This window comes from Notamacropus eugenii, chromosome 1 (assembly GCF_028372415.1).
Source record: "Notamacropus eugenii isolate mMacEug1 chromosome 1, mMacEug1.pri_v2, whole genome shotgun sequence".
Lineage (NCBI taxonomy): Eukaryota > Metazoa > Chordata > Mammalia > Diprotodontia > Macropodidae > Notamacropus > Notamacropus eugenii.
Genome location: NC_092872.1, coordinates 46,223,670 through 46,249,585, shown reverse-complemented (window position 1 = coordinate 46,249,585; position 25,916 = coordinate 46,223,670). Strand labels below are relative to the sequence as shown.

Below are 25,916 nucleotides of genomic sequence, written 5' to 3'. Positions count from 1 at the left end.
ACTGGTGAAATCCCTGGAAGAAGTAGGGGTTCCATCTGTCCCTATCCCCCATTCTCCAGCACAATGACGAGTCAGATCTTTGCCCTTTTCATTTACACTCTAACCTGTGAAGGTGGGAAGAAATAGAAAGCAGAGAGAGCAAGGACCTCCTCTTCAGAATTTGGGGATTTTGGTAGACAGTAAACTTGATATGAGTCAAAGTGGAACATGTCAGCTTAAAAAGCTAATACCGTTGTATTAGGGCCATTGAACTCAGGGGGTCTGAGGCACTTGACCTCTTCCTCCTCACTAAGGGGCACTCTTTAATTTCTAGACTTCAAAAAGAGGGCATCAGACTCTTGTCTCATTGAGTTTTTCATTCTTTCCATCCCCTATCTCAGTCCCCTTGGGAGAATCACTTATAGCTTGGGTATGGATATGTCTAAAAGGGAGAGGGAGAAATGAAAAGGTACTCGATGTACAATGTAAATCAGGTATTACCAGAAAAACTTAACCAGCTGCAGTAATATAATTACTGCTATGCTCTCCCAGGAGGTTGAGACATAAACAAGAGAACATGAAAGAGTTTTCGGTACTGCTGAATCAGCATTTCACATTTTACTTCTGCTTTGCTCTGTCAAAACAGTTCCTCCAGGTCAGAGCCTTTTGACAAATCAGTCCAGAGGTTGGGCTCATCTCCTTGCTGGTGGTCATTCTCTCCAGTGTGGAAACAACTTCTTCTGCATCTCACTCCCCGATTCATAAGGCTTCTTCCAAGGCCGGTAAAGTCCATCTCAGGATCACTGTTCAGTCCCTTCTAGTCAGGAAAGAAATACAAAGTAGAAAAGTCAACACAGTCCCAAGAGCCTAGCTTTGTTCATCTATCTGAGCCATTGCTTTAGCTTTTATGTACCTATACCCATCATACTTAGAAAAGGAAATGAAAAAACATTCCAGTATCTTTGCCAAGAAATCTCCAAATGTGACCACAAAGAGTCAGACACTACTGAAACAACTGAACAACAACACCCACCATACTATGGGCAGCTGGGTAGTGCAGTGGTATGGATTCAGGAAGACTCATCTTCTAGACTCAGAACCTAACTAGCTGTGTGACTCTGGGCAAGTCACTTAACCCTGTTTCCTTCAGTTTCCTCATTTGAAAAATGTGCTGGAGAAGAAAATGGAAAATCTCTCCAATATCTTTGCCAAGAAAACCCCAAATGGGGATAGGAAGAGTTGTACAGGGCAACAACAGCTCACCATACTGTTTCAGGTTTGAAAGGAAGAAAGTGCACTGGAAGCTCTTTCCTTTCTAACTGATAAAATACTTCAACTCCCTTTTTTCCCCACCTTCATCACTGACATGGGTCAGGGTTGTGGTTTTTCAGTGCTGAGTCCCATGTTTCTCTAGAACTAGCCAGGGTATAGGCTCTGCACTCCACGGGGTGGAGCAGATCAAGACTGCTGTTTATCCCCCATTACACTATCTTAGGTTCCATTAAGAAGAATATGAGGGGTGATAGTCCTGCTCCACTTGGTCTTGGTGAGGTCATATCTGGAAAACTGTGTACAGTGCTGGGTACCATAACTTAGGAAAGATTTTGATAGGCCACAGCGTCCAGAAGACAACATTTGGATGATAAGAGACTGGAGACCACACTGTTTGAGGAGGAATTGAATCAACTAGGGATGATTTGGCCCAGGGGTGGGGAACTTGTGGCCTTCTAGGTCCTTAAGGGCAGCCTTTAGACTGAAACCGAAGTTACCTACATCTGGTTTGGCTTATAGAAAAGATGACTTGGGTTAGGGGACACCAGAACTATCTCTAAGTGTCTGGAGGAGCTCTCTGGTAGAGGAGAGATTAGATTTGTTCTGCCCAGCCTCACAAACTAGAAGTAAGAGGTTCAAGTTTCAAAGAAAAATAATTTAGACTTTATATAAAAACTAATGTGGTAATAGGGATGTATGGGGTGTTCAGGAGGACTAGCATCTCTGGTGTGATGGGCTGCTCATCTACCTTTGGTATCCAGCTGATTCATCCAGTTCTTACCTGTAGCTACCAGAAACCATAGCATACATAGCAACCACACCCCAGAAAATCATTTTGGCAGATGGGATAAACCAGGATGAAGTAAGAGACAGGGCTTAAACCTGTTGGTGAATTAGTGGGGGTATCTACCCCAAGCATGTGAAGACTTCCCTGCAGAGGAATGGGCAGATGAGAACAATTTGTTCCAATGGTCATGAAGGCAGCAGAAGCAGGCACCATGGAGCACTTAGAGCTTGGTCAGATACCAGACCGTAAAGTCATTCACTGCATCCTGGGCCATCGCTGGTGTTCGTGACTTTTGTCCTGACGTTGGACTTTGATGAATCAGGAAGAGAGAGGCTGATGACTTTGTACAACTCTGCCTCATTTAAATCCAATTCACACAAAAGTCAAAATATCATCAGTGATGTCACTGATCTTCAAACATGAAGGACAAACAACAGTGTGCTTGTAATCAGAACTATCCCAAAGTGAAAAGGGCTTTCTTCAGAAGAAGTGCTTTGTCCCTCACTGATCCCCCTTAGGACTGGATTCCTTGTACCTTAGGTACACTCCTATGAAAGAAGAGATCCTGTGAGAGGAGAAGGGTGAGACAACAGGAGATAGTTTCTTCTTTTAATTGAGATCATTGAATTAGATGAACTCTGATGTTTCTGTCTTTTCTAGCTCCTGAATTTTATGAATTTATGACAGACTATCTGAATTTGATGAAGTATGGCACAGAGTACCATAGGGGAGACTGCTTGGGAGTTTCTGACATCTAAGAGGCTCTGAAGGTTGGGCAGGGGTTACCTATGTTCAGCTTCAGTTGAATTACCAGGATGGATGAGTAGAGAGAGGCAGGAAGAAAGACAGCGAAAGAAGGGAACTCTCTGCTACTGTGAAAAGTCCCTAAGAAAACAGAGTGCCTCAGAGGGTGAGAGAGGTGGTAGAAGAGAGAGAATGAGAATGGAAGGACAGAGGAGGAAGAAGAAGATGAAGAATCCATGTGAGCGAGGCCATCAGGAACATGAGCAGGTAGGGTACAAGGATCTGTGGTGATCTATTCATAATAATAAAAGCAGTGTGTATATATGTAAATACAAATGTATAAATACAGATTATATTTGTATATATTATGTATATATTACATATATATATAAATATATACAATATAGACACAATACAATATAAATATACACATATATACACAATATATATGTATGTATATATTTGTAATACATGTATATGATACATACACGTATATGTACATATACGTGTATGTATACACACTTAGGGATATTTGGCTTACAAAGTACTTCCTATGGTGATCATTTAATTTGATTTTCACAGCAATCCAGGCAGATAGTGAGGTCTGCCCTGCTTCCTTTTTTTTGCTTTTCTAACTGTATCTATAATTCCGTTGAAATTCCCTAGTGGGGAAAGCAGACAGGCACATCCGCAACTTAGAATCTTAGAGTCACTTGGAGCAGAGAGAAGTTAAGTGAATTGCTAGTGCCTTCCCCTCCTCCCCTCAGCTGGCATTCAGTCTGACTGGGTGGAAGTGTGGGAGTGGGGAGCAAGGTGACTCCAGAGGCAGGTTAAACTCGTCTGAGTGGCTATGAGAGTGATTGACATCTCTAGGTCTCTGGCCAATAATCACAGTAACAGTCTTTGGGAATCAGATGACAAAGTTCAGGCAGATGTAATACCTGATTTGGCACAACTCTGAGGCCCCAGAAGATAATAACAAAGACAGAAGAATCAGAGGAAAAAGTGACAATTCCAGCATCTGAATGTAAAAAGATCTCTTATTACATAATAGATCAGGGTACTGGGAAGAGTCTTGAATCAGAAAAAAAAAAAAAGATTAGCCTTAAGGCTTATGATACTCTCCTATGGATTGAGATACGAAAGAGTTAAGGGAAAGAAAGCTGGTCTTATGCAGAGGTGGAGGAGGCAGTTGGCCATATGATTTTATTTTTATTATTTCTATTTTTTCTAGTGGTGAAAATGAATAATTTACTTAAAATAGAAAAGCAGGGTAAAATCAAGAATCTACATCAACAACAAACATTCTCTATAGCCATACTCAAACCAAACAACTAAATTTCTAAGGAAGAAAAATTAGGAGTCCAGTCTGACCTCTGACCCCTGACCCCAGAGTGGGTTAATGACTGGCCATAAGAGATGCCACACCTTAATGCTAGGGTCACCTTGCTATTTGCTGTTTGCCTCAATGATTGCTGAAAGTAGACATATGAGTTTAAGGACCATTGGGAAAGAGTCTTCTTCCTATTCTACCAAAAATAATTTTTCTATTACCTACCTGATACCTGAAATTCCACCATAAGCAAATCAGTACAATATCACAAAAAAAAGTGCTGGACTGGAAATGCAAAGACCTCGTTCTGATATCAAGTTATTGTGTGACCTTTGGCAAAGCATTTTCCTTTCTTGGGACTCAGTTTCCCAATTCGTAAAATTGTACTAGCAAAACTGTACTAGTACTAGAAAAATTCTACTTCCATCCTTGTTTAGATCCTTTACCACTTCTAACCCTGATATTCTCTTTACTGTGCTTAACTACCTCCAATCTATGCCCTTTCTGCTTTTGTTGCCTATAACTGCTTAAGTGGTCTTCCCAGTGCACAGATCTGATATTTCTCCCTCCATTCCAAAACCTTTAATGGCTTTCCAGTGCCAACCATGTTCCTTTGGCCAATATTTATGACATTCCACAATCTTCCTCCAACTTAGCTTTCCAATTGTATCCTCTACTATGCTTCCATTTATATGTGTTCTCATCCTATAAAACCAGTTTATGGGTATACTTTGCCTAATGTTAATTGGTTCTTTAAAAATAGTTAGGGAAAAGGGATTACAGGGAAGTTACTCCTAGAAGAACCATATTACAAATGTACAATTGAACAAATACATGAGGGAGAGTATTGTGTGGTTTACAGACTTATGGTGGGGTTTGATTAAATTAATGATGACCAGTGCTTACGGTTGGGGCCACTCTTATGTGAGGTATGTCTGTAACTTCCATTGTTTGAGCAGGTACCATGACACCTTGTCTCAGGGCCTTTGCTTACATCACTCTTTACTTCTGGAAAGCTGCCATACTAATCATTTTTCATGGTCTAAGTCCTTCTGCATGAAATCTGTTTGCCCTTGACCATATGTATTTTTCCTCAACTCATGCCAAAGCACTTGAAATACCTTTTATATCCTTATATTATAATTTGTGCTATATTATCTCTGTAAATATTTTTCCACTTTCTATTGGGTCAGCCATTGAGGACAAGAACCATGTCTTATTTATCCTTATATCTCATTCCAGACCTTAGCAGGGTCATCTTACATGTAGGCAAATCATTCTCCAAACTACATGGTCTCTCTTAGAGCTGTTTTTGTACCTTCTCATTCTTACTATTAGGGCAGGATCCAAAAGAATCTGATTGACTTTCATCTTCAGTATCCCAGGGAGTCCTGTCCTCATGCTGTGCACAGATTTTCTTGTCAGGGAGGAAAACTTGCATTTCTAATGGATACTAAGGTAAGGGGAACTCAAAGTACTCATTCATTAGATTATCCAACAAATGTGTATTAAGTGCCTCCTGTATGAAGAGTGTTATGCTATGTGCTGAGAGATGAATCCAAGACAACTTATTGAAAGTAAATCTCTCCTCTTCGTGGAAGTTAAGGTTGAGGAGGGGGATAAGACACAAACATAGAATGTCAGAATGAATGAATGAATCCATGGGCCCCTACTATTTGCCAGGGATTATGTTAGACATTGGGGGATACAAATACAATACATATGTGCCATTGGTGTAAGCTGCATATGAAACTTGGAGAGCTACTACAGACCCTCGAATCTGTTTAGGGACTGCCTTTCTGAAGCCTGTGTATCATTTTATTATTACCAAGGAAGGAAGTATAATATTTGATTTTCCCCCAGGTGGCACTATACTCAAGTCATCTTCCAAGTAGTTTTTGCCAGTGCAGTGGGCACACATGTGGATCTTCCCTTGGATGTGCATCCTACTAAGTTCTAGGTGGCTTCAAAGGTAAGTAATAATTAATATTATTAATATAAAATATAGCTCAGTATTATTAAGATAGAATATATCTTACTCCAGCACCAACACTGCATCTTAATGTCTTTTCTCCACCATAATCTTAAATCACTGTGTTTATACTACACAAGTTATCAACTTTGTATAGTTGCATAACTTATTTAACATTGCAAAGATGCAAGGGAATAGGTGTCCATGTTTTTTCATGGATGTTTTGCCTTGATCAGATCCCCAAATATCCTGCACCAGCAAGTCGTGGAAAGAGGAAAAGTGCTGGACTCTAGGACTTGGGTCTGAGTTCTAGATTGAGACAGTAAAAGTAAAGATGAAACTGATGGACACAAGTAATTTGATTTCCCTCTCTTTTTTGCAAATGGGATAGAGGGGTAGATGGGAGAGAAAAATAGATTTCTATTAATTTTTTTAATATAGAGAAGTGTGTGTGTGTGTGTGTGTGTGTGTGTGTGTGCGTGCTACAGATGTGAAATGCTTCACAACCTTTCAGATGAAGTCATTATAGTATTTTCCTTAACCGTTTTGGTTTGTTACAAGAGATCGCTTGTGAAGTATGAGTGATCTCTAAGTGTTTGTAATGTAAAAACAAAAAATACTAATAAGACTGAAAGTATAAAATTAGTACTCCAGATTTCTCATCAGTCAATGAGATATTTGGAAGCTTCCTGCTCAGTCACCCAGTCTGTATTCACCTCTGTGAGCTGGTTCCCAATTGGTCGATCTCCAGGTTTAGGGTGCCCGTTATATGTTGGCCCCACCGCCCACCTCTGGCTTCCAGCTTGGTCTTTCTATCTTGTCTTCGTTTGTATATATACCTCAACAGTAGCAGAGATCTGTGGTCACCCCTTGCATGATCTTTATGTAGGTTCTTTGTCTCAAGGTCAAACAGCAGGAACTCAAAAAGGCAAAATCAGGCCTTTGTGCCAGGCCTCTTGGTTCTCTAGTGCACTTTTGGCTTTTGATGAGTCTGTTGGGTATAGTCAGTGAGACAAAGAGAAAAGTAAGGCAATTGTCAGAAGCTCTCTGTTATTCCTCCTTTTGTTCCTTAAACAGCTGTTACACATTTGCTTGGGGGCAAATAATAATTTGAGAGAAAAGAGGGATATCATGAGGACCAAGCAGTTAAATATAGTATTACTTAAATGCATTAGAGAGTAAGGAAAAGTACTGTGTGGGATCTCAGGGGAAGGTCATTATTAATCACTGTGTTAAACTCTAGTCCCATACCCCCAGCTGCCTGCCAACCATCTCCACCTGGATTTGTTAGCATCTGAAAGGACATCATTACAGACTTCTCTGTTTATTGTTCAAAGCCCAACACAACCAGGACCCGCCTTGCCTTTGTAGCCTTATTAGACAATTTCCTCTGCCTTATAATCCAGTCCAGTATGCCTTCTCTCTGTTCCTCTCTGTTTCTGTGCCTTTAAACTGCCTGGAAGACAGTTTAGACCAGCTAGCACAGTCCCTGATATATAGTGTGGTTCATTTGTTTCAGTTCTGTCCAACTTTTCATGACCCCATTTGGGGTTTTCTTGACAAAGATACAGGAGAGGTTTACCATTGCCTTCTCTAGCTCATCTTACAGATGAGGAAACAGAGGCAAACAGAGTTTTGTCCAGGGTCACACAGCTAGTAAGTGTCTGAGGCTGGATTTGAACTTAGAGAGATGAATCTTTCTGACTCCAGACGCAGCACTGTATCCATTTCACCACCCAGATAGGCATGCCCCTAGTAGAGTAGGCACTTAATAAATACTTGTTGATTGATTGATCATCATAGATTGAAAATGGAAAGGAAGATTAGAGATCATTTAATCTAATCTTGATTTTTCATGAGATAACTGAGACCTAGATATACCCCCAAAGGAACCATTAGCTTCCTCCCTCAAGTCATGTCTTTCCCTAAACTTAAGGCCACTACAGACAATCTAGTCACACAAGATTGTACAGTTGGAGTCATTCTGAACTGTCTCTCTTCCTTAATCCCTATATCTAATCTGTGCTAAATCTAATAAATTCTATTGCCACAAAAGTTCTCCCCTTCGACCCCCCTCCCCCAACCTCCATTGCAGCCCAGGTCCTCATCAGACATCATTTGGACTAACTGGTTCTTAACTAATCTTATTACTTCCGATCTGTCTTCTCCAATTAATTCTTAAAACAGCACATGAAAATCACAAGTCTACTAAAGAAAAAATAACCCCTTCTTTTTAAAAGCCCTCCACAGTTTAGCGCCAAACCATGTCCCCAACCTTATTTCATTGTATTCTCCTTCATGCTCACTCTCCTGTACTCCAGCCAAATTGGGTTTTGAGTCACTCCTGGGACTTGGCACTTCATCACCTATCTCCATTCTTGGAGTTCATGCCTTTTACATCTCTCCTTTTCAGAATCCTTGACTCTTCCAAGGCTCAGCTCAGATGCAGCCTCTTCTTTAAAGTTTTCCTATAAAATTATGAAGACTCTTTCCCTTCCTGAATGATCTTTTATTTATTTAATTGTTTTTGTGTAGTATCACCTGCACCCTCACAAATAGAATAAGCTTCTCAAGGATATGAACAATTTCATTTTTGCCTTTTTATCCCCAGCACCTAGTACAGTCTCTTATGTGCAGTATTTTTTTAATAGATATTTATCGGATCGTGTTACTCCCTGGGGGTGGGGAATCAAGGAAGGCTTCTTGGAGGAAGTGGCATTTGGGTTTGGCTTTAAAGTATTGGTGGCAATTCAATAGCTTAAGAGGTAAGGAGGTCATTTTAGGTATGGGGAAAGATAGTGAGCAAATGTTTGTTGAATTGAATTGAATGAACTGAACTGAGACTTTGAGGCATGTTGGGGAGTGGATGGTAGGACAGTCAGAGACTGGTCCAGTTTGGAGTGTAGATTATGTACTTAAGAAAAAGTAATACTAGACAAAACTGGGAAGATGGGATAGGACTGATTAGCAGTATCTAACATATTCCCCCTCCTGGTGGGAACCTTGCATTTTTCAAAAGCCTGAAAAGGCTTAAACCAAAGGAATGAGTCATAAAATTATTGACTATCTAAGCTGAAAAAGGAAGTTGAGCCTTCTTATTTTAGTGAAGCAGGCCCAGTGAAGGGTAAGTGAATTGTCTAAACTCTGCAAGTAAATTAATGGTGGAACCAACACGAAAACTCTACTCTCCTGGTTCTCAGTCCAGAGGCCTTTCTCTCTACCATGTTGCTCCTCGGATGAGACTATCCAGAAATGAAGCTTCCTGCAGGCAGAGAATTGGACAGGCACCATGGACAGAGACAGCTCCCCTGCCTCCTCTTACCTTGTTTCCCCACTCTTTTTGTATTCCCGCCTTTGGTGGGCTATCTTTGTGACTTAGCCCCACATTGAGGGGAGAGGAGGGATCTAGATAACTGTTTGTTACTAGGTATGGCAGGACCACAGCCAGTGGCTGATTACTAGTAGGTCACATTTATGTAGCTCTTTAAAATTTGCCAAAAACAAATGCTTATTCAAAAATAGATTTTTCTGAACTCCAAGTCTAGGGAGTGTTGCATTGTACGACCCTGCCACTTTGGTTTAATGGAGAGGGAATAGGTCAGATTTACAAGCAAAAGCTGGTTGGTACTGATGGTGGAGAATCAAGGAAGACTTGAAGTGTGCTGAGGTAGGAAAGGACTGTTTTCAACCTTCACCTTGAAACCACGAAATGTACATGGGACAAATGCCAGGTTTTTAAAAGCTTGAAACCGATAGATGGGTTGCAGGTGGCATCTTGCAACAGACACAGACATTGAAGATGAGGAGAGGAGGAGACTAAAGTCCATTTGAAAGGAGACAGATAAGAAATGATGACTGTGGTGGTGAAATCTGAAGTCTTGAGTGGAGTATGGAAACAAACAGTAAGAAAAACAGAGCTAGGTGAAGTAAGCAGGAGAAAAAAAATCACAGGATGACTTTGATAATGTAAGTAAGAAAGACATTAAAACAAAGCAGAATGCTGAGTAATTCTAATGACTGGTCTGGGCCTTGGAAAAGAGATGAGGAAATACATGTTTCTCCTTTAGATACAGCGGTGGGACAGTAAGCAGTGTGGACTGTTGCATACAGATGTGGTCATGGTGTTAGCTGGTTTTCTTGAACAGTTTCCCTTGTTCCAAGGAAGGGCTCATTCTGTTCCAGGAAGGGATATAGAAGGAAATGACTGTGATGTGAAGGCAAAAGTCATAAATAAAAGTAATCATTTTTTTTAAAAATGTAAATAAAGACAAAATGTCAAATAAGGAAGGAAACAAATGCAGAAAAACAGAAGCAATCATAATGAAATCATGCTACTGAATAATAATTGTTAAGAGTAGAAGTGCCATCAGCAAATACATTGAACATGCAAGGGAGTTGAAGGAAAGAAAAATGTGACATAGAATTCTCAGAATTTGGTCCTATCCCTTGACTTTGGACAGAATTGTCAGCTGAATAGCTATACTACATGCAGATGGAAGGGACATAGAGCTCACTGAGTCCAATTCTCTCATTCTACAGGTGAAGAGACTGAGGTACAGAAGTAAAGTGACTCCTCTAAGGTCAGCTAGCAGCATGGGATTTGAGCCCGCATTCTCTAACTCCAGATGCATGCTGCCTCCTGAGTTTAATCATTTCAGGTGAGCATTGATTGTGTGGGCATTTAGACTCTTCTCTTTCCTGGACATACTTGCCCATGATTTAGAAGCAAAGGATCCACCAAAGGAGAGCCTTGCTTGAGGTCTGAGCCCTGGGGTTTCTGTTTTAACCTAGAAAAATCAAATTGTGAAGCTTTATTCCAGTCTCCAGGGAGGGAGATCACGTACCTTGACAGTGGTGACTAAGTGTTTTGCAGCCCCCACAGTATGGTTTAAATTCATTATCTAAAAATATTTTAGCTAACAGTGTAGGGGGTAGCATTCAAACAGCAATGAACCAGCAGCAAAATAAATCAGGCAAAGCCTAAAGGCACAAAGCCTAAGAGCTACTAGGTGCTGCTGGTAAAGAGGAAAGGTCTCCATTCCATTAGAATCAGTTCCCCTTGCTGGGGGATAGGCCAAAATCAATAAAGTATAGTAGGTCCCTGGCCTTATGGGACTTTCAATCTAGCAGTAGGGATAAGACACACAGATAAATACAATGTAATAATTTTTAAAAACCTGCTTCTGTCTCTGGGGATTTGAGTTGTTTTAACTTTTCTTTCTCCCTCTCATAAGGAACTCCTTAATTCTGAACTCATGCACATAGACTAAGTTCAGTCCTAGGTGAATCTGATCACATAAAAATAGTCAGAATCTTCACTTGGGTTCTTTATCTCTTTGCCCTGGAGCTCTGGGGAAAGCTATTTAAAGTTTAAGTTTTGGTTCATGTCTAGTCTCCCCAAAGCAGGGAACAGAAATGTACTCAATGTATAATATAGATGAAGAAATGGACTTCTATTTATTTCCCTTACACAAAAGAAATTCTAAGTACAAGGACTCCCACTTGTGCTTTGACAGAAAACTGAAAGACGCAGCAGTAATAATCTACGATGATTGTTCTTTTCTGGGAAGATATAAAACGATCAAACATAAAGCAGTTTGTGGAACTGCTAAGTTGAGATTTCAAATTTCACCTCGGCTCTGCACTGTACAAACTAATCTCTTCCAGGTCTATGTCTTCTAGCAATCTTGGTCACAGGGTGAGCTCATCTGCTGACTGGTCACTGTATTTTCCTTCAAAAATAACTAGAGTGAATATAGAAAGGACTTCTTTCAGTAGTGCTGACTATGGAACCAGGACCTCTCAAATCCTTGAACTCATGAGGCTGCCTCCACTCCTAGATGCATCCATTCTGGGATCCTCACAGGTCCAGTTACCTTCGCTATCTTTGATTACTTCCAATCAGGTATAGATATAACAAGTAGCAGAAGAAGCCAGAGGTCCAGGTGTAGACTTACCTAGTTGAGTGCCTACTCTATCTGCATATGAAAACAGTTGCTATTATTTCTTGTGTGGAGAAGGTTAGCCTGTCCCTACTCTTCACAGGGAGTATTAGAGTCACATGATACCACCTGAATAGTGAAAGGAAGAGAAAAAAAAAGAGAAATTACTCTTTTTTAAAAGCTTCATTGAATGGGCTACTCCTCCTGGCTTAGTGGCAACCTTCCCACCCCACTTCAGACATCACTGAAGGCAGACCAAGGGACCATCTGAGGTTAGGGATGTCATCCCAAAGGGACATGTTCTTCTGAGGTGAATGTATATTTCCCTGAAAGTGGTGAGGATAACTTAGTATACACTTCACAGGATGGCCAGACCCAATGCATGCTCCATGGGGTGCAACCTCCATTACACAGTGTAAAATGAATGTGACAAGTACATTAAATAGGGATGCCCATCTGAGGTCACAGAAAAGATGTTTTCTGGGAATAGAAAAATATCTTAAAGTGTCTCTTGGATTGATGAATACTATAGACATTGTGGAAAGGCAGGCACTCTAATACCCTGCTGGTGGAGTTGTGAACTGGTCCCATCATACTAGAAAGTAGTTTGGAATTATGGGAAAAGGATAGCTAAAATATCCATATACTTCAATACAGAGATTCCCCTCTTCAGCCTATACATCCCTACAGGTCAATTGAAAAAAGAAAAATCTCACATATAACAAAATATTTATAGTAGCATTTTGGGGGGTAACAGTAAAGAAACAGATAGATGGCCATTCATTAGGGAATGGCTAACCCAGTTGTGTTACCTGAATGTAACTATACTAGAAGAAATGATGAATATGATCAGCATGGGAAGATTTATATGAACTGATATAAAGAAAGCAGAAATAGTAAAACAACATTCACAATGTTACAACAATGTAAATAGAAAGAATGATAACACTGTGAAATTATAATGACTAAGCTTGGCTCCAAAGATGAGCTATGAAAATGTACCTCCCTTCTTTCTGCGTGTGTGGGGGTGACTATGGGTGTAGAGCACAGTACACAATGTTGAACTTGGTTGGTGTGTTCGGTAGTTTTGCTGAACTGGTTTCCCCCACCCTCCACCTTTTAAAAATCCTTTGTTAATAAAAGAGTTTTCTGGAAAGGAGAGAAAAGAAAGCTATGTAGGATGTGAAAACCAAAAATGTCAATAAAATTAAAAAACAATTTCTTCAAAGAATACTTGGGTAGTGAACTATTTTATTTCTCAAATCCAGCCTCTTTCCTAGAGTTTTCCTCCTTCTCTTCCACTACAGCCCCTTTTTTCTCTCTTCACAATCCGCCCTGATATCTCTTTCCTCTGAACTGCAGTGATGATTATTGGCCGGCCCTTGGTCAGACAGCCCCCTTTCCACTGCCATCTTTATTTAGTTAGCTAACACTTACCAAGTGCCAACGATGCACTGAGAGGTAAAAAGAAGCTTACAGTCTAGGAGGGAGAAAAAACATCTTTGCAAAAATGAAGGAATAGGAACAGGAGAAACACAAAGTGCTCTTAAATTTATAGGAGCTGGAAAATTTGACAAGGACTTTTCCTTACCCTTATAACCTTTTGTAAGGAAGGGGGACAGGTAGGTGCCACAGCGGATAGAACACTGGCCCTGAAGTCAGGAAGACCCGAGTTCAAATGTGACTTCAGACATCTCCTAGTTGTGTTATCCTGGGTAAGTCACTTAACCTTATTTGCTTCCAAAAAACCCCCAACCCAACCTTATGTAAGGAGGGGCAAAAGAGGAGATAAGGGCTTTAATACACAAGAAGCCGTGATTTCTACCTATTGTGGTTTTCCTTTAAACTTTCCTGTGTGTCTGCCCTTCCTTTTCATCACTGCATCGTAGGCTCCTTAAGGCAGGGATTGTGTTTCAAACCTTTTCCTGATGCTCTTTGCATTTAGTATAGGTCCTTGTGTATACTAGGTGCTCACTGAATATATGTGGATTTCATTTGGAAAGGGAAGGGGAAAAGTTTGGAAGTTCAGAGGCTCATAGATGTAAAGATGACAAGAGATCTCAGATGTTATCTAAGACAACTCCCTTAATTTATAGATGAAGAAACTGAGGCCTAGAGAGGAAACTTGCCCAGGGTTATACAAGGTAGTTAAGTGGCAGGAGCAGAATTTGAACTCAAGTCCTCTGACTCCAAATTTGATATGCTTTCTAGTGCTGATGCTAATATTTCCACAATGCTTTAAGATTTGCCAAGCACTTCACACATATCTCATTTGATTCTTATCACAACCCTAAGAGGTGGGTGCAATTTTTATTCTCATTTTATAGATGAGAAAACTGAGGCTGAGAGAGTTTAAGTGGCTAGCCCAAGGCCACACAGCTAAGTAAGTCTCTGAGGTTGGATTTGAATTCAAGTCTTTCTGACTCCAAATCCAGCATTTTCTCCACTATGGCCACCTAGCTGCTTCATAATACTACATAATACTATGTAATTAGGATCATTGATAGAAACCACTATTCTAGCTTGTATCATGTAGATGAGTCAGGGAAATTTGATGGATGTTTTGCCTGAACCATCCAGATAATGTTTCAATTTTCTATTCAGCCTTGTCCTATGGAGATGTTCCTGAACAGCAATGGGAATATATTGGTCTAAGGTCCAGCCTTGAAGATAATAATCTTGTAGAAAAAAGTTTCATTTTTCATGATATCACAGCTTGTAACAATAAATAACTATGGTGTTTGCTTGATGTACTGACTTGTACATGCTGTCACATAAGAGAAAATCTAGGCAAGAGATTTGAATTAGCAGAATATATGGCTTGGTTCTAGGTCCTCTTTTTCTTTTTTTCTACACCCTCTCTTGATTCAGCTATTATCTCTACATACGTGACTCTTAAATCTACATATCTACATTTTTTGTTGTTGTTGTTTGTTCAGTTTTTTCACTTGCGTCCAACTCTTTGTGACCTCATTTGTGTTTTTCTTGGCAAAGATACTGGAGAAGTTTGCCATTTCTTTCCCCAACTCATTTTACAAATGAGGAAACTGAGGCAAACAGGGTTAACTGACTTACCCAGGATCACACTGCTAGTAACTGCCTAAGGCCAAATTTGAACTCAGGTTTTTCTGATTTCAGGCCCAACACTCTATCTACTGCACCCTCTAGCTGCCCCCTGAATGAGAGTAAAGAGTCTAATATGATTTCAAGGTTGCAAACCTGGGTGAACAGAAGAATAGTAGAGTCCTTGACAGAAAGAGGAAATACAAGAGGAAGGGTGGGTATAAAAGGACAGATGATGAGTTCCAACTTGGATATGTTGTGTTTCAGGTGTCTGTGTAACAGGGACAAAAGGTATCATCAAGGAATCATGTGACAGAAGATAGGTTGGTCACGTGGCAAGAAATAACAGGTGGATGACCAGGCCAGTATTTTTTCAATGGTGGGAGAAAGTGAGGAAGGCCTCTGGCACACTAGGAGGAACCCCACCAGTAAATTCTGGGGAAGACATGGATGACAGTCATGTAAGATAGGCAAGCTTGGATGGGTAGCAATCTGTCATTGGAGGGAATTCCATAATCCATGATATCAGAGATCCAGCTGAGTAAGTAGCACCCAAGTAGAGATGTCCAACAGGCAGTTGGAGATGTTGGCTATAAAGCTCAGGAGGGAAATGGGGACTAGATATTGTAGACTTAAGAGCTGGTAGAGAAGATAGCGTGTAAGTTGGGTTTTAAACAACAAACAAAAAGGATATCCCAGACATAGAGAATAGCTTAAGCAAAAGTATAAGTATGTATAAGTATGAATGAGAGTTTAGTGTATAACTGGAGAAAAATTTGTCGTTTGCCCAAAGTATAAAGTATGGTAAGGAATGTTGTTGTTACTGTTTGTCCTTTGTTTTCAAACAGGACCAATGACATCATGGGTGATATCTTGACTTGCACATGAATTGGATTTATGTGAGGCAGAGTTGCATAAACTCATTCAGCGCCACCCTCTCTTCTGGACTCTTTGAAGTCAGGATGATGGTCTGGGATGCAGTGGGCAACCTTGATGTCTTTGAAGCTTGACCAAGCTCTAAGCATTCCACAGTACCTACTCCAACTGCCTTCTTAACTGTTGGAACAAATTATTCTCATCTACCCATTATGACTGGGAAGTCTTCACATGCTTGGGGCAGATACCTCCTAACTCACCAACAGGTTTAATGTCTGTTGGTAATCCTCAGCCTGGTTTAGCCTGTCTGCAAAGATAGTTTACCAGATTGAGCTACAGCTTCTTGGAGTCACAGGTGAGACTAGGGTGAAGGTGGACATCAAAGATAGATGCAAGCCCTCACACTGGAGATTCTAGTCCTCCTTGAATAGATGCATTAACTTACACATTATCTTCTCTACCAAGTCTTCCCTGATCCCTTCCTTCAGCTCTCTCACCTCCAGTTACTAATTTCTTCTCAGGTCTCACTTGAGAAAGCACTTGGTTGTGTAACTCCCTTGAAGGCAGGAAATGTATCTTATCTAAACTCCTCAGTTCTTAATATTGTAGCCTGTAGGCAAGTAAGAAATGTTTGTTACATTGTAGCACATACTGGTTGACTAGCTTGACGGGGATTTGAGACAATCTGCTTAGACAAGGAAGTGGCTGCCTCTGGTTCATCATTTTTCTTCTAAATAGAGGATCTAGAAGGATCTAGAGCTGACACAGGCTAGATTTTTTTCCCCCTTGTCTTTCTGGTGGCGTACTGACACTCAAACTTTTTATTTTCCAAGTCACTGTCTTCTAAGCCACTATTAAGGTCAGACTCTGTACAAATTGTACTACTTTCAGAATCTCCTGGGTTGACACTCCATCACTTCCTTCCCTTTTCTTACCAGGGAATTTGAATAAAACCCCAATAGGCAACAGTTGTGATGCATTGTCTTTGTATGGCCTTGACTATTTTGAATCCATATTTTAGGCTGTCCAGTTATCACATATTTCAACTACTTGGATTTCCATTGGTCTACTTATTTTATATATTCCTTAAGCACCAGGATTTCTTAGCCTAAGACTATTCTTTTGTTGAAGAGCTTGACAATAAGTATATACCAACATATTAATAGCAGTACTCTTTGTGGTAGTAAAGAATTGGAAATGAAATGGGGAGCCATTTCAATGTCAATTTCAGTCATTTGGAGGATGATCTCATACTGTGGTTTCTTTCTAGAAAAGCTTCAACTTAGCTAGGCCTCTTTGTGCTGATTGTTCATTTGGTTATGAATCTCTATATCTTCTCTATCTTCTGATTCTAAAACATGAGCTACAGAACTGCTACTCATCTCTGACAGGTGGCTTCCAATTTGGTGTTGTTCATAATATGTTCACAGGTTGTTGTCAGTCCATACTTAAAATTGAGCTTCAGGATTTGTAATTCCCTCCTTTAGTGTGCTAGTTCATGTTTGCCTCTACCCTCTCTTTTCTTCTTCATGAAAGGGGACCAGGACTTGCAGAAGAACATACTGAGACGGGATACCGCTCCCTCTCTTTTCTGAGACCTCATCTTATGCCTTATACTTTACAAAGGGTTTCCCATAAAACAACCTAGTGAAGCAAGAAGTCCAAGAATTATTGTGTACTTGTATACAATATGATGAGGAGAATGAGGCTTGAAAGAGTGATAAGAATTGCCCAAGGTCACACAAGTCAGTGTGATGTGGGAACTGGAGTGGAACTGGGAATAGAAGCCAGGTCCTTTGACTGACTCTAAATTCAATATCCTTTCCCCTCTACCCACAGCACCAAATTATCCTGTATCTTTCACACAGCTTGCTGCAGTGACAACTTAACTTGTGAAGAAATGACTCCACTTCCTTATTTCTGCAGGACTTCAGAGAAAAAAAAAATCATACCCATCTGTTTTGATTTCTCCTTCCAGAAAAAGAGGGCATATGGTGCTTTGAGATTTCATGAATACTAAATATGAAATTCCTTCTCACTCACATTGATTCATGGGTAAATGAGTCAAGCCTAAGTCAGGTCATACCTTAGAGTCATTTGCCTGCATTAAGTTCTACTTGATTATAAAGAAAAGAGATGATCACCTTTATTTTTATTTTTTTTTGTTTGATTTGTTTACAAAGGATGGTCTCCGGGTAGGCTGAAAATGGGAAGCAACTGTTGGTCACCTATCTATTTCCTCATAGGGCTGGGGAGGAGTGTGTTTCATAGGTTCCACATTACTTATCCTGGGTCAGCAGACTAGTTTGGTCCCCAGTCCTGTACCTCAAGCCCTGACCTCTCTTTTGAGCTCTAGCTCAGCATTCCCCACTGCCTTATGAATGCTTCTACTTGTTTATACTGCTATCCCCTGTGACTCAACATGTTTTATGCCTCAAGCAGAATATAAGTCCCTTGAGGATAAAAGCTGTTGAATTTTTATATCTTAGGAACCTTACATATTGTAGATACTTTAAAAAACTTGTTAAAATGAACTGACCACACAAATATTAAAAACTAAGACTATCCTAATTGGACAAATGGTCAAAGAATACAGAACTTATCCTTCCCCTTCTTCAAGTACCAAGCATCGAATAATTTAAGGGTTTACTATGTGCTTGACATTTTGTCAAGTGCTGGAGATACATATTGTTCCTGGCTTCAAGGAACTCACATTCTCATCAGGGGAGAAAAACATAAAAATAACTATAAATGTATAACATTTACAGAATTTACTATAGTACTGAATGTACTACAGAGTAAATGGAAGGTAATCTGAGAGGGAAAATACTACCAATGTTGGGTGGGAGGGAACGTGTGAATGATCACCTTCAGAATGACTTTCTGAAGCCAGAAGGCTGTGGAAAGGAAGAAGAAAATTCTGGGCATGGGAGACAGTCGATGAAAAGGCGTAGAGTTAGGGGAGGAGTGCTTGATTTGAGAAGCAATAAGAAGGCTAGTGTCCTAGGATCATAGAGTAAGTGGAAGGAAGTAAAATGAAAATGACCAGAAAGATAGAAAGGGGCTAGGGGATTTTGTTTTTTTATCTGGAAGTAATAGGGAATCTATTGAAGTTTATGCGGTAAAGTGAAGGAAAGGTAGGGAATTAGGAATGTGCTTTAGAAAGATCATTTTGGCACTTGAATGAGGGATGGACAGGAGTGGGGAGACTCAAGGCAAGGAGACCAACCAGGAGATTAGTGTGGTAGTCTAGGCTTATGGTGATGGGAGCCTGTATGCAAGTGATAGTTGTATGTAAGTGGAGAAAAGAGAATGTATACAAGAGATGTGAAGGTAAAAAGTACAAGACTCTGAAACAGGTTAGATATCTGGGGTGAGTACAAGAGAGAATAACCCTTGGATTCCCTGATGGTAACGGGGAAGGTCAGAAGAGTAGAGAGCCTGAGAGAAAGAAAATGAGTTCTGTTTTGAAGATGCTGAATGTGAAATCTATGGGACATCTAATTCAAGATATCAATAGGCAGTTGGTGATGTGAGACTGGAGGTCAGGAAAGAAGTCAGGACTGCATATAAAAATCTGGGAATTATCTGTTCTAAGTTCAAATCTGACCTCAGACATTTACCAGCTGTGTGACCCTAGCAAGTCATTTAAATTCCGTTTGTCTCACTTTCCACATCTGTAAAATGAGAATAATGATAACAATAGCTCTGTACCTCTCAGGGTTATTGTGAGGATCAAGCGAGGTAATAATTTTAAAGCACCTAGTACAGTGCCTGGCACATGGTGAGTGCTATAGAAATGTTGGCTATTGTTGTTATCTGCATAGAGACATTTGGATCTACTGGAGATGATTAGATAATCAAGTGAAATAGAGTAAGAAGAGGACCCTTAAACCTATTCTTCCTCTTTTGTTTCCCTATGTTTCTCAAAGCCAACTGTTATTCAGGTGTGTTGGCATGATCATACCTTTGCATGATTTTTTATTTTCTCTTTCTCTCACTCCAAGTTGTTAGTTCTGCTTCCATAATATAGCTCACATCTCTTCTTGCAATTCTAATATTACTACTGTCTAATTGTCTTACTATGTTTAATCTTCCTATTGTTGCCATAGTACAGGACCTCATCGCTATTGGCATGAACTATTGTAATAGCCTCCTGATTGGTCTATTTCTCTCTAATCTCTAATCTCTCCCTTCAATTCATATTTTATACTTTTGCCTATAGCACATTCTTCTAATCAAAAGCCTTTAATTTCTCCCCTGCTAACTGCATAAAGGTTAAACTCCTTAGCTTGGCATTAAAGGACTTTAATAGTCTATTATCCCACTAATTTTTCAGTCTTCTCTTGTAACCATGTACTCTGCTTCAGTCAAACCCAGTTACTTGCTATTTCACATACAAGCTTTGGTTTTCTCCCTCTGTGCCTTTGTAATCTATGCTTGTCATGACCTGCTACCCTTCTCTGTTGAAATCCTACCCATCCTTTGAGATCTGATTAAAATGCCTCCACTTCCATAAAGCCTTTTAAAAAATATTTTGTGTATACACATACATGTTTGGGTATAGGACTGTATCTACAATGACAATTGGTGTTTTTCAGTTATTCAGAGTTTGGGTTCCTTTTTGGGTTATTGGTTCTGTTTATTTCATTTTGCCCCTATTCATAATAATCTTCCCATGTTACTTTGAATTCCTCATATTCATTATTTCTTCCTGCACAATAATGCAGTTACATTGAATCCAAACATATCATATATAAGTTTTTTTCCAGCTATTTCCCAACTGATGGGCACCTGTTTTGTTTCTATTTTTTTATTTTTGCTACCACAAAGAGTTTTTGGTATATATTGGGCCTTTGTTTCTGTCTTTGATGCAGCGATTGCAGCTTTTTAAAAATTCTATTCATCAGTATACTCCGATGTGAAATGGGATTATGTAGTGCATTAGGTTACTTGGTTTGGGTAAAATTCCCATAGTAAAATACAGCAAACTAGTTCATATATATGCCTCAATATTTTAACATTTCACGCTCTCAGGCTTTCCATTCACTTATGCCCACCCCTTCTACACATGTCCTGCTCATTGCTGGCTGACTGGTGGGTTTTAGATGTGGAAGAGATTTTGGAAACCCTTTCATTTTACCCATGGAGTTCTCCTGCATCTGTGCTCCTTTTCTGTTTTCCAGTTACTTGTGTGCATCCTGGATTTTTCTTTTATGTCAGCTCCACACCATGGCAGTGGAGAGCAGCTTACTCAATCTTTGTGAACAAGTCTTCCGATGACAAATTCCATCCCTTCCACTGCTCCTCATCAATTGTTCAAACTTACTGTTGCAACCTTTTCCTCTTCCTGTTTTCTCAAGGTATTTTCTTTTCTATTTGGTGAACTCGATTGTTTTCTGGCACCGAAGAAGGAAGTGGCCGTTGGGAGACTAAAACGAAAGGGAAGACATTCCTTTACAAAGATGGCAGGCCGCATCCTCCCTCTACCAAGATGGAGGTTGGGCAGGCGGAGTCCTTCCACAGCGCTCACATGACATTGATGTCCCGCCCCTCCCCCTCCCCGCAATGGTTTCACCCCCCCCCCCCCCCCCCCTCCGATCTTGATTCCGGATTGGTCCGGTTCCAGCACCTCCAGCCGGCCTGGTAGTGGGGTCGGCCACGGGCTCTCGCCACTTCCGGTGGGGAGGGGCGGTTGAGGTAGAAGGCACAGTGAACGGCTCCGGGGGCAAGAGCGAACGGGATGCGCTTCGAGTCGGTACCGGCGCCGGCACTCCGGACAGCTCGGCTGTCGCCGCGGCGGCGTCTCCCTTAGCCGGGCAGCGAGCTGAACGCCTCGGCCGCAGAGCTCTCCTCCCCAGCCCCGCGTCCTCTGGGAGCCCCTCCCTCGAGACCTGGACTTGAGCTTCACGGGCCGCTCGGCTCGGAGGCCCGCGGGCCACGGGGCCTCTTCGGGAAGGGAGAGGCAGCCGGCGCGGAGCGGAGCGCGGCGGGCGGTAGCAGCAGCTCGGCAGCCAGGGCCCTGCGCCGGGCAGGGCCGGGGCCGAGGCTAGGCCGGCCAGGGAGCGGCAGGGGCCGGATCGAGGGCCCCTCGTGGGCCCGGGGCACCCAGCTAGCCCGCCCAGCCAGCGGGCCGCGGCCCTCGGCTCTTGCCAGGGTGGGGGCCGCGCTAGCCCCCGGGATTGATGCTTCCTGGTGTTTTGTCAGTCTAACTTTGGGAGGGGGGGCGTGTGGGTTTTGATGAATTCTTCTGGGGGTTCCAATGGTCTCCTGATGTGTACCAGGATGTGGGATTGAGGAGGGCGTCCGTATTGTAGAGGGCCCGGGGCGTGCTTTGAGGAGTTGGGGGAATAGTATCTAATTTAATTTGGATGGGTGGGGGAATTCCCGAACCTGCTTTGGACCATGACATGAACTGTGAGAGGGGGACCTTGAAGCCCAAGAGTCAGATCACCTGAAAGGCCTCCTGGCCAACATGGTAAGTTGTGCAGCATCGCATCGGCCCGCTGAATGGGGGTGGGGGAGAGCACCCTAGTGTGCTGAACCATCATTCTTGTGTGACACAACAGGGGGAGGGGAGTGGTGTGTGCAGAGCATGCCTGGTGACACATGCGTGCAGGAGAGCTGCATAACGCAGAGCCTTTTTCTCTGGGTCGCATGTAGCTGTGTGTCCCTGTTGGGTAGGGAGAGGCCTTCCCCGTCATCCTTGGGTCGTGAGCAGGGATAGAACCGCACCATTGGATCATTAGCATCTGCAGACGTGCATTGAGCTTCTGCTGCACCGAAATAGGCTTTCTGTCTGCCCCCAAGGAGGACTGGAGTCTATTTGAATAAATGCATAAGTTGTTTTTGCGGTGGACGGATGCACCATGCTGCATCCCTAGAAATTTGACCCTGAGCTCAGACAAGCACCCACCTACATTTGGGGATTTTGTTCTAATCCACGGGATTGGAAGGGCGACTAACCTTTTGCATTATATAAATGTGAAATATGGGACATCTTAATCCTGATTTAACCCAGGAGTCAAGGGGTTTTTTCTTAAAACTGAAACCTTTGATATAAAAGAGTTTGCAGCGATGCTGAGACTTAATAGAGCATGCTAGCCTTCTGACAGCCTTTTGCTTATGCCACTGACACCAGATACTGCTGGGGATGGAGGATGCCGGATGCCCAGTACTTTAGGATCCATAGCCTCTGCTCAGTGTCTTCCCTCCATTCCCCTCTTGGGACCTGTGAGACAGAGTGCCCATGGAAGGCAAGAGAGCAAGTGGAACCTTTCTGGGGAGTCTGTGGATATATTTCTCTAATTCCTTCCCTCCCCATCTTTTTTTTTGTGTGTGTAATGACAAGCCTTCAGTATGTATTTCTTTCAAACACTTTTCCTTTTATTAGGTATCTAATTAAAACTAAGAACAGTTTTATAATTTAAAACTTTGGCAAGGATGCTTGAACCTTTAACACAGAGTATTTCAAAACCTAACAGATTTTTGGGGCAGTCTGCATTCTGAAGTCTTGTCTATCATAATAAGACTGTATAAGGTTGAAGATAGACTACTCAGTTTTTTTTTGTTTCAGTTGTATTAGGGATCTCTTTAAAAATTTTCTCTAGAGTTAATAAATCTTGTCTTGATTTGCGAATTTAGGTGAAGGAAATATAATTTGCTAGCACACCCGGCCATTTCATAATCGTATTGTCTATACTTTTCCTCAAATCAGTATTACTCATGTTTGGTTCTTGGTAATATGGTAAAAGTCTGTGCTCCCCTGAAGGACTCAGTTAAATTGAAGTTCTGTGCAAAAATGCACAATGTGTTTTAGTAGTGCTTGAAACACTGAATGAAAAGTTCTATGTTATCAAGAAATTTCTGTTTTCAGATAGCTTCTGCTGACCGTTGCTGTGTGCGGTCCTTTGTTACTAAGGCAAAACTAGAGCTGAAATTGCTTAATACTTTTCTTGCTGCTTGTACGATGATTTGGATATTGCTATTTGTAGTAACTGATTTATTTTGTTGTTGGTAATTTTGGTTAGTGATGCAGAAAAGTGTAAAACAAGTTCCATGAAAGAATGAAGCTAGATTTTATCTAGTTCAGTTCCCTTATTTTACAGACTATTATCATACTCAACAGAGAGATAAAATTACTTATAATTGAATAGCTAAAGTAGTGGCTAGCCTGGACTAGAATTCAGATTTCTCAACTGAAGTCCAATCTGTGTTCTTTCCTGATACAGAAGTGATAGAAAATGTTTTGAATGCTGAAAATTCAGATGATGATAATGATAATAAAAGAACTGTTAGTGGGGACAACAGAACTGGAGATTTTATGCCATGTTTTATAGCCAGTGAGGTTTTCCATCTATGTATCTTGTATTCTCCTTTTATGAGAAGGAAGAGCTGAAACTAGCAATTTATTTTGCTCCAACTGCTCCCCTCTCCCCAAAACAATACTATACGTTAAGGTTTAGCCACACCTGCATTTATAATTTTGTACAATAATTGAGCTACATGGTGATTTCTTTGGTGGTACTCAAAGTCCCGAAATGCCTTTTGAATCAAAGAAAAATTTTTTTGCATTCATTTAATTTTGTAGATTTAAGAATATTTTTCATGTTCTTTAAAAATTGATAAACTATAATATTTGTAGTCATTTCCAAATAAATATTTGTACCTTCCTTTCTCAACCATTAAGGAGTTCATTGTAGGTAAATTGAAAGCTACCTGCTCCTTAGGTAAGATAGGACTTCAAGGTAAGGTGCAAGACAGAGAAAAGCATGATATACCTAAATCAGAAGGAAAATACCATAGTTTGTGGCTGGGAGCTAGCTGTCTATAGGAAATCTTCCTAGTGGTAACCAGTTGGTGTGATTTATAGCTACAGATTAAGGTGCTTCCCTTTAGATCTTTTGGAAGTCACAACATGAAATATAATCAGTATATTTATTATGATACCTTGCATGAAAAGCACTCAGCTTGTCATTTATGCACATTAGACAAACAACTTAGTACCATAGTAATGAATCAAAAGGGTGTCTTAATGAGCCCTAGATAAAGGGAGAGGATCAGAGTAAAAAAATACCATTGTTTCTCTAGTAGTGTCTGAGGAACAGGGTATCCTATTCCACCAGAGTTGATCTTCATTCTTTTCAAAGCAATAGCCCTAGAGTAGAGAAGGTCAGTAATAATTACAGCTCATGTATTAATAAGCACTTGAATGTTTTTGTAGAGTGTTTTTCCCTAACAACCCACTGAGTGCGAATGTTATTTACATTTCCCAGAGGAAGAGAGGTTGAGTGACTTGCCCCAGGTTACACAGCTAAGGGTGTTGGAGGTGGAATTCAGACTCAGGTCTTTGTAAATTCAAGCCCATCATTCTTCACTTTGTCATTATATTTGTCTCTTATTTACATTATCTCACCTTGATTGAGCTAGAGATCCCTTAAGAATATCCATCTCCATTACTCTGCTTCTGTGAAAAGTAACCTTATAATTCAGTTTTCTGGATGGATTTACTCTCTAGGAAGGAAATGCATTTTGTAAATAACCCGTCCTGGTTCTTAAGGTAGGTATATCATCAGAAATGAAAAAAAAAATGATATTCTGGTTTAGAAATCACCATGTTGGGAATTTGATTTTTTTTTTTTTGATATTAACTCCTTCAGGGCAGGACTGTTTATTTTTGTCTTTGTATCCCCAACCTGGCATTTTTACAAGGTGCTTACTAAATGTTGTTGATTACTTTGTGTAACTCCCTAGAACCTGAGCACTATACCAAACTGAGCGTCCACTGTCCCTTATTCATCATATCGCTTGACTTTTAAAAAAAGTCTTAAAAATGTTTTATGGATGATTTCTCAGACCAAAGAAGTATTATTGAGCAAATTGAACCAGTACATTGTCCATGTTTGACAACCTGTGTCTCATTTTGCACTTAAATTCACCACTTCTCTG

General features: G+C 40.8%; 1 protein-coding gene and 1 long non-coding RNA gene across 3 annotated transcripts in view; one reads left to right on the top strand and one right to left on the bottom strand.

Moving 5' to 3' along the window:
• Positions 1-565: 565 nt before the first annotated feature.
• LOC140497341 (uncharacterized) lies at positions 566-22,511 on the bottom strand. Its single transcript, XR_011964629.1, has 4 exons — positions 22,423-22,511; positions 12,045-12,158; positions 6,927-7,078; positions 566-796 (listed from the first exon to the last, which is right to left on the bottom strand). It is a non-coding gene; the product is annotated as an uncharacterized lncRNA (long non-coding RNA).
• The window catches only part of XPO6 (exportin 6), a 119,254-nt gene continuing 115,500 nt past the window's right edge, over positions 22,163-25,916 (top strand). For both annotated transcript variants that reach the window (XM_072598173.1, XM_072598155.1), the window contains exon 1: positions 22,163-22,446. In XM_072598173.1, coding sequence (XP_072454274.1) covers positions 22,444-22,446 — 3 coding nt within the window. In that variant the 5' untranslated portion in view covers positions 22,163-22,443. The remainder of the gene's footprint in view (positions 22,447-25,916) is intronic.